Below are 20,375 nucleotides of genomic sequence, written 5' to 3'. Positions count from 1 at the left end.
TAAGCACTTACTATGGGCAAAGCACTGTTCTAAGCACTGGGGAGGTTATAAGGTGATCAGGTTGTCCCACGGGGGGCTCACAGTCTTCATCCCCATTTTACAGATGAGGTAACCGAGGCTCAGAGAAGTTAAGTGACTTGCCCAGAGTCACACAGCTGACAATTGGCAGAGCTGGGATTTGAACCCACGACCTCTGACTCCAAAGCCCGCGATCTTTCCACTGAGCCATGCTGCTTCTCATAATAATTATTCATTCATTCAATCATATTTATTGAGCACTTACTGTGTGCAGAGCACTGTACTAAGTGTTTGGGAAGTACAAGTTGGCAACATAGACAGACAGTCCCTACCCAACAGCGGGCTCACAGTCTAGAAGAAACAACGTCTCCTCCTCTCCTCCCACTCCCTTCTGTGCCAGTCTTACTTTCTCCTTCGTTCATCCTCCCTTCTGTCCCTTCAGCACAGAGAAGCAGCATGGCTTAGTGGAAAGAGCCTGGGCTTGGGAGTCGAAGGTCGTGGTGTTTCTTGAGGAGTGGGGAAACATGGTCTGAACGTTTTAGAAGGAAAATGATTTGGGCAGCAGAATGGAGTATGGATTGAAGTGAGGAGAGACAGGAAGCAAGGAGGTCAGCAAGTAGGCTGATACAATAATCGAGGCAGGATAGGATAAGTGCTTGCATTAATGTGGTAGTAGTTTGGACAAAGAAAGGGGCAAATTTTGGCGATGTTGTGAAGGAGGGGCTGGAAGAGTCTGGAATGACGTCAATCGGACAGACAGACAGACATGCTGGCAATGAGGATGCAGGATCATCTGGGTGGTAGAAGCAGAGTTCTAATACCTGCTCTTCCACTTGTCTACTGTGTGACCTTGGACATGTCACTTAAATTTTCTGTGCCTCAGTTATCTCATCTGTAAAATGGGGATTAAGACTGTGGGACCCATGAGGGACATGGACTGTTTCCAACCCAATTATCCCAGTGTTTAGAACACAATAGTAAGAACTTAACAGATATCATTAAAAACAAACAAAAAACCCAGTGGCTTGGCTGGTGCTTGAAGTTAGGTTTTCCAGGGAGCAGATTCAAGCACTAAAGGGGATTTTTTTTTTTAAATCAGAAAGTGATCTTTGGAGACAGTAAATTTATCTTAAGCAGAACCTGCCAATGACCACACCCAATTATAGGAACAGGCACACACCCCTTCCAGGCACACATACACAACCATTTATTCATTCAGCGTGGCTGAGAAGCAGCGTGGCTCAGTGGAAAAGAGCACAGGCTTTGGAGTCAGAGGTCATGGGTTCAAATCCCGGCTCCTCCAACTGTCAGCTGTGTGACTTTGGGCAAGTCACTTCACTTCTCTGGGCCTCAGTTACCTCATCTGTAAAATGGGGATTAAGACTGTGAGCCCCACATGGGACAACCTAATCACCTTGTAACCTCCCCAGGGCTTAGAACAGTGCATTGCACGTAGTAAGCACTTAATAAATGCCATTATTATTATTATTCATTCGATCATATTAATTGAGCACTTACTGTGTGCAGAACACTGTACTAAGCACTTGGAAAGTACAATACAGCAAATAGAGACAATCCCTGTCCATAACGGGCTCACAGAGTCAACCAGTAGTATTTACTGAGCACTTCCAGTGGGCAGAGCAATGCACTAAGGGTTTGGGGGAGTATAATAGAACAGCATTGGCAGACAGTTTCCCTGCCCACAGTCACTGACAGGCAGTCCCACAAACAGACATGGCTCAGGCACATACCCTCAGGACACACATTCACAGACTCATATCCATTCACTGTCAGACATTCACACACACAATCAATCAATCAGTGGTATTAATTGAGAGCTTACTATGTGCAGAGCCCTTTACTAGAGCTTGGGAAAGTACAATACAAGAAATTTGTAAACAAGTGAACAACACATCCGCCCAGGCAGGGACACAACCAGTGCTACACGGGTTCACTCCCCTCTGACACATTGGTATCTGTGCACCTGGTCCTCAAGGATGACTAGACTCAGGAGCAGGTGGCCCCAAGCCCAGAGACCCCCCCAGAGGGTAAGGTGGAGCCTCAAGGCCATCTGATAGGCTTCACAGAGGCAACCGGAAGGATCATTTCAGTTTCCAAGGTGATCTTCTGGTAGGAATGACCTGGTTTGGGCTGCCCCCTGGAGCACCTTCCCTGCTCTGGTCCCTGCAGATTTGGGAAGTCAGGCACATGCCTAGGGGGGTGAACATGTGCACACACACGTGCCTGCTTGCCCACACCCACTGGGTCACACCTGTCCCCTTACATGCTGGCAATACAAACCTGTTTAATATTTCACAAGGGCTCAGCCACCAACGCTTGGTTTTGTTATCAGTGCGGAGCTGGGGCCTGAATTATTCACCCCGTAACCAGGAGTGGAACCAACAGGGCTGGCTTTCAGAGCCAACCCCTGGGCCCCCACCACCGTAAGTGGCTCCTCACCAGCCCAAAATTCAATCACCAGAGGATTAGAGCATTCCTGGTGTGAGGGAAGCCTCCAGCTCCTGCTCCAGGGAATCCCCAGGTCCAGCAATAAGGAAAGGCCTTCAAAACCTGAGCAGGAGATAGTGGCCTCTTTACCCTCTCCTACTGCCTCTGTGGGGTCTCCTGGCATCCAGAAGAAACAGCATGGCCTAGTGAATAGAGCACGGGCCTAGGGAGCCTGGGTTCTAATCCCCATTCCGCTACTTGACTGCTCTGTGACCTTGGGGAAGTCACTTAACTTCTCTGTCCCTCAGGTACCTCATCCGTAAGATCCTTGGGGACAGGGATTGTGTTCTACCAACTATGTTGTATTTTCCCAAGTACTTTAATTCAGTGCTTTGCACACAGTAAGCACTTAATAAATACCATTGATTGTAAAATGGGGATTAAATACCTGCTCTCCTTCCTAATTAGACTGTGAGTCAACCCCATATGGCCAACCTGAATAACCTGTATCTACTCCAGTGCTTAATTCAGTGCATGGCATGTAGTAAATCCTTAACAACTACTGTGACCCCCATATGTGTCTGACCTGATTATTTTGTGTTTACCCCAGGGTTTAGTACAGTAGTTGGCACATAGTGGAAACAATATATGTCGTAGTGGAAAGATTAGGGGATTGGAGTCAGAGGACCTAGGTTCTACTGTGCAACACTGGGCAAGTCACTTAACTTCTCCGTACCTCAGTTTTCTCAACTGTAAAATGGGAATTCATTACCTGTTCTCCTTGCTATTTAGAATGTGAACCCCATGTGGGACAGGAACTGTGTCCCACCATTTTTTATGGTATTTGTTAAGCATTTACTATATTCCAGGCACTGTTCTAAGTGCTGGGTTAGATTCAAAGTAATTATGTTGGACACAGTCCACATCCCACACAGGGCTCACAGTCTTAATCAGCATTTTACAGATGAGGTAACTGAGGCACAGAGAAGTTAAGTGACTTGCCCAAGGTCATACAATTTACAAGTGGTGGAGCCAGGATTAGAATCCAGGTCCTTTGGACTCCCAGGCCCATGCTCTATCCAATAGGCCACGTTGCTTCTCATCTGATTAACTGGTGTCTACCCCTGTACTTGGAGCAGTACATGGCACCTAGTAAGTCCTTAACAAGTACTAGTATCATTACTACTTAGCAAATGCCATCATCATAAAATGCTATTATTATTATTATTATTATTATTATTCTATAAGCAGTGTGAAGGTTGCAGCTTCCATGTCCCCTTCCTGAATCTTGATTCCCCCCACATCCTTAGCCCTCTGCTCCTGATGCAGAGATCCAGACTATCCTGGCACCTTTGTCCTGGGCTTCTCTTATCCTCTTCCTGCTGTGTTGAGTGGGAGAGGACCCCCTGCTTCAACATCTACAAGCCTTTGCCACTCTCTGGGGTCTATCTTTTATGGTATTTGTTCAGCACTTACTATGTGCCAGGCACTGTTCTAAGCACGGGGGTAGATACAAGGTAATCAGGTTGGACACAGTCCATGTTCCACGTGGAGCTCACAGTCTTAATCCCCATTTTACATATGAGGTAACTGAGGCATAGAGAGGTTAAATAACATGCTCAAGGTCACATGGCACACAAGTGGCAGAGCCGGGACTAGAACCCATATCCTTCTGACTCCCAGGCCCTATAACTAGCCATACTGCTTCTCAAGGGTCTCCTCCAACCTGTGATGGTGCATGGGGCAAGGGAGAGAGGGACCAGAGAGCAGGCTGGGTTCTCCCCTCCTGAAGCCAGGAATATTTCCAGGCTGCTGCTCTGCCCCAGATGGGGGCACAGCACCAGCTCAGACTCTGCAGCCAAGGGACAGAGATGAGGGGAGGCAGGATAAGGTGCCCTCCTCTCTTGCCTGGGCCTCTGCTCTCCCCAGCAAAGAACCAACATCAGGGACCCAGCAGAGACCTACCCAAACCATCCTGCCCATCCCTCACTGCCTTGCTCATTCCTGAACTCCAACAGACACCAAACACCACCAGAGTTTTCTGGCCTTACTCCAACATGGCCCATCCCCAAGTTCTCATCCCGGAAGAGGTTAACCTATTTGGGCATCTCCCTATCTTCAAAGCCCTCCTATAAAAATAATTATCTTCCAAGAAACCTTTCTTGACTAAACTTGCATTTCCCCACCCTATTTGCTCTCCCTTTTGAGACACTTATTCACTGGCTCTGTAGCACTTAAGCACTTGATATTCACCTTAGCCCCAGCCTCACATCACTTATATAGAAAACCTTATACTCTGCCACTCCCTAAACCTGCAATTCATTTTAATGTCTGTTTTCCCTCCTAGATTGTAGACTCCTTGAGGACAGGGATCCTGTCTACCAACTCTTGTATTGTACTCTCTCAAACTGTACAGTGCTCTGCACATTGGAAGTGTTCAATAAATATCTTTAATTGAACGATCCCAGACTGCCCAGAATCCGCAAATCCAGATCGCACCAGTCTCCGGGGTCCCAAATTTTGCAACTGGTCAGGGCCCATCTCTCCCCTGACCCGAACCAACCCGTGGCACCCCTGATTCTGAGTGTAGGGAGCATCAGGAGGAGGAGGAGGAGGAGGAGGGAGGTGCCTCTGGGGGTGGGCAGCTCACCTCCTCCAGGAGGCCTTCCCAGACTGAGCTCCCTTTTTCCTCTCCTCCTCCCCAGCCCCCCTGCCCTACCTCCTTCCCCTCCCCATAGCACTTCTATATATTTGTACAGATTTATTACTCTATTTCACTTATACATATTTACTATTCGATTTATTTTGTTAATGATGTGCATATAGCTATAATTCTATTTGTTCTCACGATTTTGACACCTGTCTACATGCTTTGTTTTGTTGTCTGTCTCCCCCTTCTAGACTGTGAGCCTGTTATTGGGTAGGGATTGTCTCTATATGTTGTACTTCCCAAGAGCTTAGTGCAGTGCTCTGCACACAGTAAGTGCTCAACAAATACAATTGAATGAATATCCCAGGATGCAGGCCAGCTGGGCCATGGGTCTTCACCTTAGACTGTCTCTAAGTGACAGGAAGTCAGAGGGACAGCCACCCGCTCCACTGCCCCCACAGAGATTGGCTGGCCAGGCGGCCCTGACTCTGGCTCCCACCTGGAAGCCAGTTGGAGGGTTGACACTGCCTGAGGCTCAGGCTGCATCCTGTGGACCCCTTCAGGGCCTCATCTTGGCAGCCAAGTTCTAGGCAGAGCCTCAGGCTCTTAAGACTGTGAGCCCACTGTTGGGTAGGGACTGTCTCTATATGTTGCCAATTTGTACTTCCCAAGTGCTTAGTGCAGTGCTCTGCACACAGTAAGTGCTCAATAAATACAATTGATGATGATTTGGAAGCCAAAAGTTGCTTTGGCAGCCAGCTCCCATAGCTCCCAGGAACACAGTCTCCCAAGTGAGTCCTCTGACCTTGGCATCCCCATTAATCTCAGTCTCCTGCCTGGCAGAGTCATGGAGACAGTCCCTCAGTGAGTGTCCAGACCATCATCGCTGCCTGTCCGAGTGTCCTCCACCTCTATGTTGGCGGGGTTGGGCAGTGGGGGGGTGGGGGGGGATGGAGAGTTGAAAGCCCTGGGTTTGGCAAGGAACTGCCAGTGCCCAGCAGGCCAGCCCAACATACTTCCCACTTTGCTTCTGCTCAGAGGCACCCGGCTCTCAGTTGCAGAAAAAGTCCCAGCCCCTTTCCCTGGAAGTAGAGCCCATTGCTGAGGCTTCCCTGCTATAGAGTCACACGCCTGGATCCAGATACCTATCTGCCATGCTCCCACCCCTCACCAAGGGGCCAACAGACAGAGGAGAGAGAGAACCCTGTGATTTCTGGAGGTAGGTGGGTACTGTGCCTTCCACTCTTGGTGCCAGCTTCACAGGAGGCTGTCTGTCTCAGCCCTGCCTCCAAGAGCTGGTCTAAGGTTTACTTTGAATTGGGGAAGCAGCGTGGCCTAGTGGAAAGAGCACAGGTTTGGGAGTCAGAGATTGTGGGTTCTAATCCCAGCTCCACCACTTGTAAATTGTGTGACCTTGAGCAAGTCACTTAACTTCTCTGTGCCTCAGTTACCTCATCTGTAAAATGGGGATTAAGACCGTGAACTCCATGTGGAACAGGGACTGGGTCCAACCTGATTACCTTGTATCTATCCCAGCATTTGGAATAGTGTACTCTCCCAAGCCCTTAGTACAGTAATAATAATATTGGTATTTGTTAAGTACTTACTATGTACCAAGCACTGTTCTAAACACTGTTCTAAGCTAAAATTAATGATAATTTTAGCTCTGCTTGGTGGGTCTGGTGGCTCCTTCCTTCTGAGTATGTGTGTGTGTGCGTGTGTGTGTGTGCGTGTGTGTGTGTGTGTGTGTGTGTGTTGGGGGGGGGGTGGGGGACTGCCTGGCAGAGTCTCCATTTCTCCCCAGAGAATAAAGGAAGTATGAGAAGGCTCCACCCCAGAGAGGCTCCGTTGGAAGGCTGGAAGGGAATCTTTCTTCTCTGGGACCTTCCCAGAGGCTGAGTGGCGCTCTAGACTGTAAACTCATAGTGGACAGGGAATGTGTCTACGAACTTTATTATATTGTACTCTCCCAAGTGCTTAGTATAATGCTCTGCACATAATAAGTGTTCAATAAATAGGATTGATTGATTGGTCAGCACATCTCCTCTGGCTCTGTCCAATGGGGAGCAGTGATCTTGCCATTGGCCAGGGTTCCTCACCCTGTCTGAAACTCTGAGCCACAGTCCCAACTCCAAGTGTTTGAGTTGGGAGGAGAGGACAATGGTTTCTCCCAGGACAACATCTGGGCATGATGAGATGGGAGTTTAGCTCAGTGACAAAGTAAAACTTCTCTTTAGATTGTAAAGTCCTCGAGAGCAAGGAATATGTGCCTTATTTCTATTGTAGTCTCTGAAATGCTTGGAACAGAGCTATGTTCTCAGTAGGCACTCAGTGTTGGGAAGACAGGTTGGAGGCCTTGGGGCAGGGGCCCTCATGAGATCTGGGGGTTATACCCCAGCGATGGGAATAGGGTTCCTTGCAGGGAGTTGAGTGCTAACTCAGCTGGCTATCTCACCGGAGTCAGTCCCCCACCTACAGAGCCCCAGCCCTGGTCCAGAGGAAATGTTTCCTTTAGGGAAGGGGCTCTCTTTCAGGCCAGTATACATTCTTCTCAACTGAATTCCAGGCCCCAGGCCCAGGTGAGAGGGTTCTGGGCTTTTCTTGGCCATCCTATGACCCTCACTGGCCCCTCCCTGATCATTTGATGACCCCAAAGGGTGGAGGAGGGGACGGTGGAGTTGTAAGGAGTTGAACTCTTGTTCCTTTGCCCCTCTGCCTTCTGAGGCCCAGGACTGGAGGGGAACAGGCCAGAGAGGAGAAATTTCTGAGTAGTCAGCTCCGCCCCTGCCCCCTGAGCTGTCATGGGCTGGTAGCGTGGCTGGGAGCCAGCCAACAGGTGTTCCTTATTTATTATCGGTTTTCCCTTGGTAGCCCTGGCCCATCCTTTATGGACCCTCTTGGGGGCCATGGAGGGTGGCTCAGGAAAATCTGGGCCCAAAACTTCCTTTTCCTGAGGATTGGGGAGTGGGATTTAGGGTTGGGACTACTAGGGGAAAGGGTGAGAAATGGTCTGAGTTTATGCTGGAGAGGGACATAATCAGGGTGGGTCAAGAGATGAGGATTTTGAGGAGGGAGGATGGAGGAAGGGGGGATGAAGTGGAGAAGAAGAGGGAAGGGGGAGCAACACCGGGGCCGGGAGTCAGAAGGTCATGGGTTCTAATCCCTGCTATGCCACTTGTCTGCTATGTGACCTTGGGCAAGTCATTTCACTTCTCTGTGCCTCAATTACCTCATCTGTAAACTGGGGATTAAGACTGTGAACTCCATGTGGGACAGAGACTGTGTCCAACCCGATTTGCTTGTATCCACCCCAGCACTTAGTACAGTGCCTAGCACAGAGTAAGTGCTTAACAAGTACGATTATTAAGTGCTTAGTACAGTGCTCTACACATGGTAAGTGCTCAATAAATATGATTGAATGAATGAGAAAGGAGGCGGGGCAATATACTGAAAGAGGAGCAGAGTGGGGGCCTAGGAGAGGGAAGGAGGAATAGGCCTTGGGAACTGGGTGGAGAAAGTACATTCCTTGCTGTCTCCACCTGTAGCTGAATCATTTGTAGGTACCTGGATGGGGGCTTTGGGCTTTCCTTTCCCCTGGGGCTTCTGTTTAGACTGGAGGGGAGAGGGGGAGCAGTGGGCCCCTGCCATTCATCTGTATTAGCTTTCTCAGGCCCTGCAGCCCAGGGTTGCCAAGGCTACTGCAACAAACAATACCCGATGGAAAACAGTGCCATGCGTTATCACTGATGACCACTGCCTGAGCTGATTAAGATTTAACAAGGAGGAGCCTGAGTTGGCCCCCGTGCACTGATCAGGTTTAATGGGCCTAGATTAGGGGCAGGATTAGCACTCCAGATGGAGTTGACTCAGGCCACTGTCCTTCCACTTCAGGAGTGAGCTCTGGCAGCTCTTACCATCACCCTGAGGTGCCAACATTTCCTTTTAAGTGGGGAGTGGGGATTTCAGGAGAGGAAGTCGGGCTGGACAGTCTTAGAGGAGTTAAGGATCAGGGAGACCAGATTTGCTCAGAAACTCTTGGCTCCCTATTCTGAAGCCCTCGGGCTTTTGCATGGGGCGGATTAGGCCAGGGAGGAGAAAGACTTAGCCAGGTATATTGCCCTCAGGAGGTGCTCTGTAAATACCGTTAGTACTACCATTTATGAGAGACCTGGGGTGAGGGAGACTGGTGTTAAGAGTAAAACTACAGCTTCTCTCCCCTTAGTTGGGAAGCAGAAAAAGCAATGCTTGTCTCTCTACCAACTCTGTTATATTGTACTCTCCCAAGTGTGTGTACAGTGCTCTACACACAGTGAGCACTCAGTAAATATGATTGATTGATTATCTCACGCTCAACTCACTAGGGAGTGCCACCTATTGTTTGTGGGGGGAGATCTGGGAATCCCAGAAGTTACTACTGGTCTTCTTCTGGGGTAGAGGAAGTTCCTCCCCCTTTCAGTACCCCCTCACCACTGGCTCTGAACTTGTTACAGTGCTGTGGGGAGGACAACTCAGGAGCCAGAGGTGGACACATGGTAGAGATCAAAATGGGGTCAAAATGATCCTCCTATTCATTCAATCATTCAATTATATTTATTGAGTGCTTACTGTGTGTAGAGCACTGTATCAAGTGCTTGAAGAATATAATACAACAATAAAAATTTCCAGCCCACAAAGAGTCCCTACTGTTCATCATCATCATCATCATCATTAATATTATTCCATTCATTCATTCAATCGTATTTATTGAGCACTTTTTGTCTGCAGAGCACTGTATATTTATTGAGCTCTTATTGTTTGCAGGGTCCTGAACTAAACACAATGCAATATGAGTTGGTAAACATGTTCTCTTCCCACAATGAGCTTTTAGTGCACAGGGATAAGCAGACATGAATATAAATGAATAATTTATAATACATAATTTATAGGTATGTCATAAGTGCTGTGGGGCTGAAGGTGGGACAAATATCAAATACCCAAAGGTCACAGATCCAAGTACATGGATGATGCAGAAGGGAGAGGGAGCCAGGGGAAAGGAAGGCTCAAATGGGGAAGGCCTCCTGGAGGAAATGTGACCTTAATAAGGCTTTCAAGGTGGGAAGAGTGGTGGTCTGGTGCATATGGAAGGGGAGAGAGTTCCAGACCAGAGGGAAGATGTGGAAAAGGGGTCAGCAGTGAGATAGATGAGATCAGGGCACAGTGAGTAAGTTGGCATGAGAGGAGCCAACCCTACAATGCCCCTAAGCCTGAGGACTGTGGGGCAATGTTCCACATTGTTTGGTACTGAAATTATAGTCTGAGAATACCAAGTCCCGGAAGAGCTCTTTTTTCTTTGCCATTCATCCTCAGAGATACTTAACTCAGAGATGTGACTCTCCAGTGGCATGGTGCAAGCCCAGAGGCAGGACATATGTGAATCATAACAATATAAGGCCAATCACAATGTCATTATTGTACCAAAACCAGTATTCTGTACCAAAACCAGTACCAAAACCCCCTCGTCCCCCTCTCCATCCCCCCATCTTACCTCCTTCCCTTCCCCACAGCACCTGTATATATGTATATATGGTTGTACATATTTATTACTCTATTTATTTATTTATTTATTTATTCATTCATTTATTTATTTATTTATTTATTTATTTATCTTACTTGTACATTTCTATCCTATTTATTTTATTTTGTTGGTATGTTTGGTTCTGTTCTCTGTCTCCCCCTTTTAGACTGTGAGCTCACTGTTGGGTAGGGACTGTCTCTATGTGTTGCCAATTTGTACTTCCCAAGCGCTTAGTACAGTGCTCTGCACATAGTAAGCGCTCAATAAATACGATTGATTGATTGATTGATTGATTGATTATTCTTCCAGCCCAGGATTCTATCTCCAAAAGGGGCAACAGGACGCTTGGAAAGGATGCTCGGAAGAACTGTGGCATGGTTACTCTTCTGGACATCAGTCCTAAGGTTGGTAATGAGGGACCCCTACCCAATCCCCTGCGCACATTAGTGCCTTAGCCAAAGACCCTTTCTATAGAGATGACCCTTAATCCTGCCCAAAATGATTTCTAGATTTCTGATTAAAGAGATTTCTAAAAATCGATGAGTTCCTGATTCCCAGCCTTTACACTAAGATTCCAAAATTTTCCTTTCTTTCTTAAATTGCTCTCAGAGTCAATTGTTAAAAGCAATTATCCAGGCTCTACTCAGCCTTCTCCTCTCCAGGTCTTAATCCTAGGTCTTTTGGCTCCCACACATATGATTTCCCAGCATGAGGGGTCCCTAGCTCCCACCCTTCAGACCCAGGTCCCCTGGTCCCAGGACCTTCCCTACCCTCCACCCCCAAGTCTGAAAATTGTCTTGAGAGCTAGTTTCCTCCAGCACCCTCCCTGAGTCTCCCTGCCAGGGCCTGTGTAGTTCCAAACTGAAGTTTCCAGGGTGTGTAATGGAGATTCCCCATCCCCCATCCCTGAATAATTAATAGGACTGTGAACTGAGAGGGAGCTCACAAAAGAGCAGCAGGGGAGCCTAGGCATGCAGTCCACCCCCTTCCCTATGTCCCCTTGGTAGGTTGGGGTAGTGGAAAGCTCACAGAGGTACAGGTCAAAGGGCTGGGGGGTGGAGGGGAGGGACAATCAGAATCCCTGGACCATCCCTGACCCTTCTGCTCAAGGTTCTGCCCCAAACATCTGGGAAGCAGAATGGCCTAGTGGTTAGAGCATGGGCCTGGGAATCAGATGGACCTGGGCTCTAATCCCAGCTCTACCATTTATCTGCTGTGCAACCTTGGGCAAGTCACTTAACTTCTCTGGGCTTCAGTCTGTAAAATGGGGATTAAGACTGTGAACCCCATGTGGGACAGGGACTGTGTCCAGCCTGATTAGCTTGTATCTACCCCAGTGCTTAGAACAGTTTTTGACACTTAGTAGGTGCTTAACAAACACCATCATCATAGCCATATCCCTGGAGATGGGGACTAATCCTGCACTCTTCATGGCCTCAGCTCCCCTCCTGCTCCAGCTACTCTGAGCACTCCTACCTTCTGAGTCACAATCTGGCTCAGTTTCCTGCTGCTTCTCTCCCATCTGCTTACTGCCTTGGACAGGCTTGTCTCAGGTATGGGGCCAAAACCAGGGGGAAATAGGGTCCTCTAGACTTTAAGGTAATTGTGGGCAGGGAATATGTCTGTTATATTGTTATATTGTACTCCCCAAGCACTTAGTACAGTGCTCTGCACACAGTAAGTGCTCAATTACTACGATTGACCAACTGATTGACTTCTCCAGCCCTGGTCTGATCTTATCTGACCTTGGCTTCACAGACTCCGTCCTCTTCTGGTTCTCCTCTTATCTCTCCGGTCGTTCTTTCTCAGTCTCTTTTGCAGGATCCTCCTCCCCCTCCCATCCTCTTACTGTGGGGGTTCCCCAAGGTTCAGTGCTTGGTTCCCTTCTGTTCTCAATCTACACGCACTCCCTTGGTGACCTCATTCGCTCCCACGGCTTCAACTATCATCTCTACGCTGATGACACCCAGATCTACATCTCTGCCCCTGCTCTCTCCCCCTCTCTCCAGGCTCGCATCTCCTCCTGCCTTCAGGACATCTCCATCTGGATGTCTGCCCACCACCTAAAGCTCAACATGTTGAAGACTGAACTCCTTGTCTTCCCTCCCAAACCTTGTCCTCTCCCTGACTTTCCCATCTCTGTTGACGGCACTACCATCCTTCCCGTCTCACAAGCCCGCAACCTTGGTGTCATCCTCGACTCCGCTATCTCATTCACCCCTCACATCCAAGCCGTCACCAAAACCTGCCTGTCTCATTCTTGGCAACATTGCCAAGATCCGCCCTTTCCTCTCCATCCATACCGCTACCCTGCTCATTCAAGCTCTCATCCTATCCTGTCTAGACTACTGCATCAGCCTTCTCTCTGATCTCCCATCCTCGTGTCTCTCTCCACTTCAATCCATACTTCATGCTGCTGCCCGGATTATCTTTGTCCAGAAACGCTCTGGGCATATTACTCCCCTCCTCAAAAATCTCCAGTGGCTACCAATCAATCTGCGCATCAGGCTGAAACTCCTCACCCTGGGCTTCAAGGCTCTCCATCCCCTCGCCCCCTCCTACCTCACCTCCCTTCTCTCCTTCTCCAGCCCAGCCCGCACCCTCCGCTCCACCGCCGCTAATCTCCTCACCATACCTCGTTCTCGCCTGTTCCGCCATCGACCCCCGGCCCACGTCATCCCCCGGGCCTGGAATGCCCTCCCTCTGCCCATCTGCCAAGCTAGCTCTCTTCCTCCCTTCAAGGCCCTGCTGAGAGCTCACCTCCTCCAGGAGGCCTTCCCAGACTGAGCCCCTTCCTTCCTCTCCCCCTCGTCCCCCGTCCATCCCCCCATCTTACCTCCTTCCCTTCCCCACAGCACCTGTATATATGTATATATGTTTGTACATATTTATTACTCTATTTATTTATTTATTTATTTATTTTACTTGTACATATCTATTCTATTTATTTTATTTTGTTAGTATGTTTGGTTTTGTTCTCTGTCTCCCCCCTTTTAGGCTGTGAGCCCACACCGTTGGGTAGGGACTGTCTCTATATGTTGCCAATTTGTACTTCCCAAGCGCTTAGTACAGTGCTCTGCACATAGTAAGCGCTCAATAAATACGATTGATGATGATGATGATGATGATGGTGGTCTGCCAGCTCCTTCCTGCCTCAGGCTGCAGGCTGGCTGGGTGGATAACTGAGTGGAGGGAAAGAAGGCAGTAGCAGTAGTAATAGTAAAGGTTTTTAGTGAGCATCTACTGAATTCAATGTTCCATACGAAGTGTTTGGGAACTAGAAAAATAAGACATGTTCCCTTCTTAGAAGGAATCTATAATGTAGGAATAATAATAGTGGTATTTATTAAGTGTATACTATGTGTCAAGCACTAAGTACTGGGGTCTTGTCTTGCCTTATGCCATCGAGTCATATCTGATCCATAGCGACTCCATGGCCACATCTCTCCCAGAGCACCCCACCGCCATCTGCTATTGTTCTGGTAGTGTATCCATAGAGTTTTCATGGTAAAAATATGGAGGTGGTTTACCACCGCCTCTTTCCGTGCAGCAAAAGGAGCAGCATGGCTTAGTGACAACAGCATGGGCTTGGGAATCAGAGGTCATGGGTTCTAATCCCAGTTCTGCCACTTGTCTGCGGTGTGACCTTGGGCAAGCCACTTAAATTCTCTGTGCCTCAGTTACCTCATCTGTAAAATGGGGATTGAGATTGTGAGCCCTATGTAGGAAAACCTGATTACCTTGTGTCTACCCTAGTGCTTAGAACAGTGTTTGGAACATAGTAAGCACATAACAAATGCCATAATTGTTATTGTTGTTATTATTAGTATTATTAAACTTGAGTCTCCACCCTAGGCTCTCTCCCATGCTGCTGTTGCCCAGCATGGGTGAGTTTTGACTTGTAGCTGATTGCCTTCCACTTGCCTGCCACTGCCCAAACTAGGAATGGAATGGGCATGCCTCTGCTTAACTCTCCCTCCCACAGTTAAGACTGGTAGAATCCTGGAATCTCTCCAGGCGTGACCCTGAGAGGGACAAGCACTGGGGTATATAAAAGATAATCAGGTCCCACATAGGATTCACAGTTTAGGAGGGAGAACAAGTATTGAATCTCACATTTTGCAGATGAGGGAAGTGAGGAACAGGGAAGTTAAGTGACTTGCTGAAGGTCACACAGCAGATAAGTGATAGGGTCACTATTGGAACCCTTTACTATTCTATTTATTTTATTTTGTTAATATGTTTTGTTTTGTTGTCTGCCTTCCCCTTCTAGACTGTGAGCCCTCTGTTGGGTAGGGACCGTCTCTATATGTTGCCAACTTGTACTTCCCAAGCGCTTAGTACAGTGCTCTGCACACAGTAAGTGCTCAATAAATATGATTGAATGAATGAATGAATGAATAAACCCAGGTCCTCTGACTCCCAGGCCCATGCTCTTTCCATTAGGCTACACTGCTTCTCTACAGAAACAGATATGTAGATATATTATCAAGCAGTGGAATCAAAATGAGTAAAATTGAACGCTCAATCCAATATACCCACCTGGGCAGATCCTAAGGAGGGACATAAATAAATGAATACATTAAGTGCAAGATATGGCTGAAGGGCTGATCAAATTAGGGATTCTCAAATTTGGTTGGGGAGGCTTGTTGGAGGAGGTGGGATTGTAGGAGTGCAGTAGTGGGATTCGGGATGTGGGACAGTGCTGCTCCCCATCTGGGACTCCTTCAGGTCGGAAAAGTTAGGATCAACCTGGCAACACTCCAAGTGCTTCCAGAGGAAGAGGAATCTCAGCCTTGGGAGGGGAGTGGAAAGGAATGGTCCCTCAGTGGAAGGGGGAGGAGATGGAGCAGTTTAGAGGGGAGCATAAGAGCCAAGGCACTGGATCCCCTGCATTGCCAACTCTATCCTCTTTGACAAAACTGGACATACTTTCACACCCAAAAAGGGACACAAGCATCCTTTTAAACACACACTCACACACACTTTCAATACCCACAATATCATACCAAGTCTATCACAATTTTGTTAAATAATGGATACACCCTAACATAGACAATTCTAGCGTATTGACAGACAGATACACACACACACACACACAGAGTAACATGCCCTGTCTAACACATATCCAAATGCATTCTCCCACAGTAATACAAGTGGACACCATTTTCCAAAGTGTTGTCTTTTGAATTTGAAGATGACACAATCTGCAGCGAAGACCACCTAAAAAGTGAGTGTGGCCGTAAAGGCTCATATGGGACAGACAACCTTGACAACACTGTTCACTCATAAAAATTGTCCCTTGCTCTACTGATGTTTGCTGTTTTTGGCTGCTGGTGCTGTTTTTGATGTTGTTTCTTTTGTCTTAAAATCCTATTGAAACTTTTATTTTCAAAGAGTAGCTCCTTTCCGGATTTCAGGTCACAAGGCTGCCTGTCAGCTGCATGTTATCTTTCATCTTTCAGCTCCCCCTTCTAGACTGTGAGCCCTCTGTTGGGAAGGGACTGTCTGTATATGTTGCCAACTTGTACTTCCCCAGCGCTTAGTACAGTGCTCTGCACACAGTAAGCGCTCAATAAATATGATTGAATGAATGAATGAATGGTACCATATTATTTGAGGCTGCCTTTTGTTACAGTCTTAAAAACATTTCCTCCACCCCATCTTGCTTTAAGTTGACCCATTTCAGCTCACCGTTTAGCAGTTGTTCACTGTCACCTGTTCTCTCGTGCCCCACTAAGAAAACTGGTGTTGAGATGGACCTGACTGTCAAGCTGGGGAAAATGACTCCATTCAAGGACTTTGTTGCTTATGATCCTGCCTTGCCACTTCATTTTGAATATGGCCTGTATGTGAGGCTTATTGAACTGCTCAACTGAGGGGTTTTTGTTGAGTCCAGAATTATATACAAGGTTGACAAGCACTCCAGCTATGTAGATCTTCAGTTAGGTCTGGTGCCCTATTCTCCCCCCTCCCCCCAAGATCCCAACTCTGAGAGGCTTCCCACTAAATTTTCTGGCCTTCTTGACTTGATTTAATATTTGCAATGGTTTTTGTGAAGCACTTACTATATGCCAAACACTGTAATAATAATAATGATGGTAATTGTTAAGCACTACTATGTGTCAAGAACTGTTCTAAGCGCTGGGGTAGATACAAGCTAATCAGGTTGAACACCATCCCTGTCCCATATGGTCACAGTCTTAATCCCCATATGGCAGATGTGGTAACTGAGGCCCAGAGAAGTGACGTGACTTGCCCAAGGTCACAAAGGAGACAAATGGCAGAGCTGGGATTAGACCCCAGGACTCCTTCTGAGTCCTAGCCCCTTGCTCTACCCACTAGCCTTGCTGCTTCCAAGTGCTGGAGTAGATATAAGATAATCAGGTCCCACTTTGATTCTATACTTCTAGATTGTGAGCCCGTTGTTGGGTAGGGATTGTCTCTATATGTTGCTGACTTGTACTTCCCAAGCACTTAGTACAGTGCTCTGCACACAGTAAACACTCAATAAATACGATCGAATGAATGAACATTGGGCTCATGGTCTAAGGAGGAGGCAGCACAGGTATTGAATCCCCATTTTGCAGATGAAGGAACTGAAGCAACAGAAGTTAAGTGACTTGCCCAAGGTCTCACAGTAGACAAGTGGCAGAGGAAGGATTAGAACCCAGCTCCTCCAAATTCCAGGCCCATGATCTTTCTACTAGGCCATGCTGCCACTCATTCTTCCTTGTATAACATTGCATCACTGAACACTGCACTGCTCTGATAGAGGGGCCTTTCAGTTCTGCACTGCCAATTAAGATCTTTGATTGTCTATAGGGCTTCCCTGGTGCAGGCTGATACATTACCTCAGCTTTCTTCAGACTTATTGTCAGCTATTGTTCTGGGCTGACTCTCTAAAGCAGTTCACAATGTCTTCTTTGGGTGTGTGCCTCTAGGGTGCAGTCAACCACGTTTAGTACTACTCTTGAATGACTGTCTCTACTTTCAGTGATGCTCACAGCCTGTTAAGTGGGAAGAGTTTCCAAGAGGATTAGAAGTCTATTCAAATGCCAGGGCTCAGGTCCCTTGTTGCATCCTTCAGCATGACTGCAGAAAATAAATTAAACTGACTTGGACCTCCTACACAACCCTGCTTTCCCCATGGCCTATCAATCAGTCAATCAACTGATGCATTTAGTACAGTGCATGGGAGAGAACAACATTTCCTGCCCATAAAGATTGACTATGGGGAGTAGATTAGTTATGCAGGGCATGCCGTCCAGCCATACCATCTAGGGACTATGACCAGACACTCTAAACACACACACACTTACATGGACAAGTGTGCCAATACATACCCTTACATTGATGAACATGCAAGGCCTAGATTGATAAAATAACACGTGAACATACACTGGCCCAATGGAGGTAAACACTCACAATCACATAATCACTCACACGATCACCCACACAATCCCTCTCCACTTGAATCCTCACTTCACTGATCCCTTCCAGCTAGTGTCTTCTCCCTCCATCCCCTCTATGCCCGAGACAAAAGCGCTGTCTTATCTCTGGCTCCACACAAGCTGGGGACAATGGGCCGGTGGGTGACCTGTTCCAGACAGAGATTTATGGCCCAGGTGGGGCTGATCAGGCCAGGCCATCTGGTCCCACAGCTGGCCATAATCGCCACCTGCATTTTGGTACAGCCCAAGGCAGTGGTTCTTGTGGAGTGTGGTGGAAGTGGGGGGTACCAGATGCTACTATATGCCAAACACTGTAATAATAATAATAATAATATCCTGGTCTAGGGTAGTCTGAGTGCTGCCTTGAGGATAGGTCTACACTAGCCCTAATCCACTCTGGGAGCCTCTCTGGGCCCCCCAGAATTTTTTTTTTTGGTCCCAGAATCCCAGTCAATGAGAATCACACATTTGCAAGCTGTACCACCCTAGAGCAGCATGGCCTAACGGAAAGAACTTGGGCCTGGGAGTCAGAGGACCTGGGTTCTAATCCCAGCTCTGCCACTTGCCTGCTGTATGACTTTGGGCAAGTCATTTAACTTCTGTGTGATTCAGTTTCCTCATCAGAAAATGGGAATAGAATACCTGTTCCCCCTCCTCCTTAGACTGTGAGCTACAAGTCTGACAGGGACTCTATTATCTTTTAATCTGATTATCTTTTATCAGCACTGATTATCTTTTATCTACCCCAGCTCTATGCTCTCTACCCCAGTTCCCAGGGCTGACACATAGTTAGTGCTTAACCAGTACCATTATTATCAATTTCACTAATAATAATGATAATAAAAATAAAAAGTGATTCCTGGCTTAGCCATTGGAACCAGCCAGAACCAAGTTCAGATAGGGCTGGTGAGGTCCTCCTCACCTTGTCTGGGGCTCTTTGGGCTCTTCAGCCCTGTCTGGTGCTCAACCCTCCTCAACCCCTTCTGGGGTCAGTCCCTTACAGCCTTATCTGGGGCTCAGTTCCCCTCAACCCTGCCTGGGGCTCAGTCCTTTCCTCCCACCCTTCATCATTTGTCCTCAGATGTTATCAGTGGGATTTAGTTTTAATACCCTTGTAAGTTGACAGAATGATGTTCACATCAGAGGATTCTAGATATTGTTTCTGAAGAAACCTTGAAAACATATGGCTTCTTTCAAACAGCAGACTTGCCCTCCCTCTGCATCCTCAGAGAGAGGCCAAGGAGTGGACCAGTGACCCTCCTGCTCCCTCGGCAGTCCTGCCTGGGGCACCCGGCTTTTGGCCACAGCTAGGTCTGCCACACAAATTAGCACAACCCCACAGGCCTGGGATGGGAGAGAAATAATGGTAAATGCCTGTAAGAATTTGATGAAATTAAAATGGAAACTACAATCTACAACCCAGTATTTGCATGCTTTCAACCCAGTGATGTTCTTTTCCATCAAGTGCATGATGGCTTGACACAGGGGAAATTTGGGGAAAGGGTTGGAGATGGGGGGAGGGTAATACACTCTTTCTCTTTTTTTCGCTTTTTGCCAAACTTCTTGTGACCAGAGTAGACTACAAGGGTTTGTGGTGCATAACGGGCTCTTCGGGAGTTTAGAGTTAAGCAAGAAAGGTGGCTGGTTTCAAGCAGGAGAAGGTGGCTGGTTTTAAGCAGCTTATTGGTAGAGTGAGGAAAGGGAGGGGAGAAATGAGAATGAACAATCCTGGCTGTGAGAGGGTTGGGTGGCTATCACCCACAGTGCCAGGTTTTCTGTTTGCTTTAGCAAACCCTGTGGGGGAGAACTAGTTTCGGGAGACCCAAAGCCTGAGCAATGTTTGGAATACCACACCAGAAGGGATTGGGAGTTGCAGGAGCCTGAGCCCCCAGGCCAGAGGTAGCTGGAATCCTTTGATTCCAGTTCAATTCCTTAGAGAAAGGGGTGAGGGCCTCCCCCCACCTCCCTCCACCCCAGGACCGAGTCATGAGCAGGAAACTGGGCAGCGTCCCGAGCTGAGCATCTTACTTTGGGTAGTGCCCTGCGAGGAGTCGCAGGGAAGGGAGATCTCCTTTGGCTGCGGCGTAGTGGATTGGCAAGGCCCCGGTGTCTGTGGCCAGGGTGGGGTCGCTCTCCCCAAAGCGCAGCAACCAGTCCACTATCTCATGGTGGCCAAACCGGGCGGCCAGATGCAAAACAGTGGCACCAGAATTGTCCTTGTCCTGGTGGGGGAAGGGTAGAGACCAAAGTA

The 20,375-nt window shown here is 47.8% G+C and overlaps 1 protein-coding gene across 2 annotated transcripts in view; it reads right to left on the bottom strand.

Moving 5' to 3' along the window:
* ESPN (espin) overlaps positions 1–20,375 on the bottom strand; it is a 58,332-nt gene that overhangs the window by 34,720 nt on the left and 3,237 nt on the right. For both annotated transcript variants that reach the window (XM_038747184.1, XM_038747186.1), the window contains exon 2: positions 20,153–20,346. In XM_038747184.1, the coding sequence (XP_038603112.1) occupies positions 20,153–20,346 (194 nt within the window). The remainder of the gene's footprint in view (positions 1–20,152; positions 20,347–20,375) is intronic.

This window comes from Tachyglossus aculeatus, chromosome 5 (genome assembly GCF_015852505.1).
Source record: "Tachyglossus aculeatus isolate mTacAcu1 chromosome 5, mTacAcu1.pri, whole genome shotgun sequence".
Lineage (NCBI taxonomy): Eukaryota > Metazoa > Chordata > Mammalia > Monotremata > Tachyglossidae > Tachyglossus > Tachyglossus aculeatus.
Note: the sequence above shows the minus strand (reverse complement) of the source record. Positions and strands in the feature narration are given on the sequence as shown.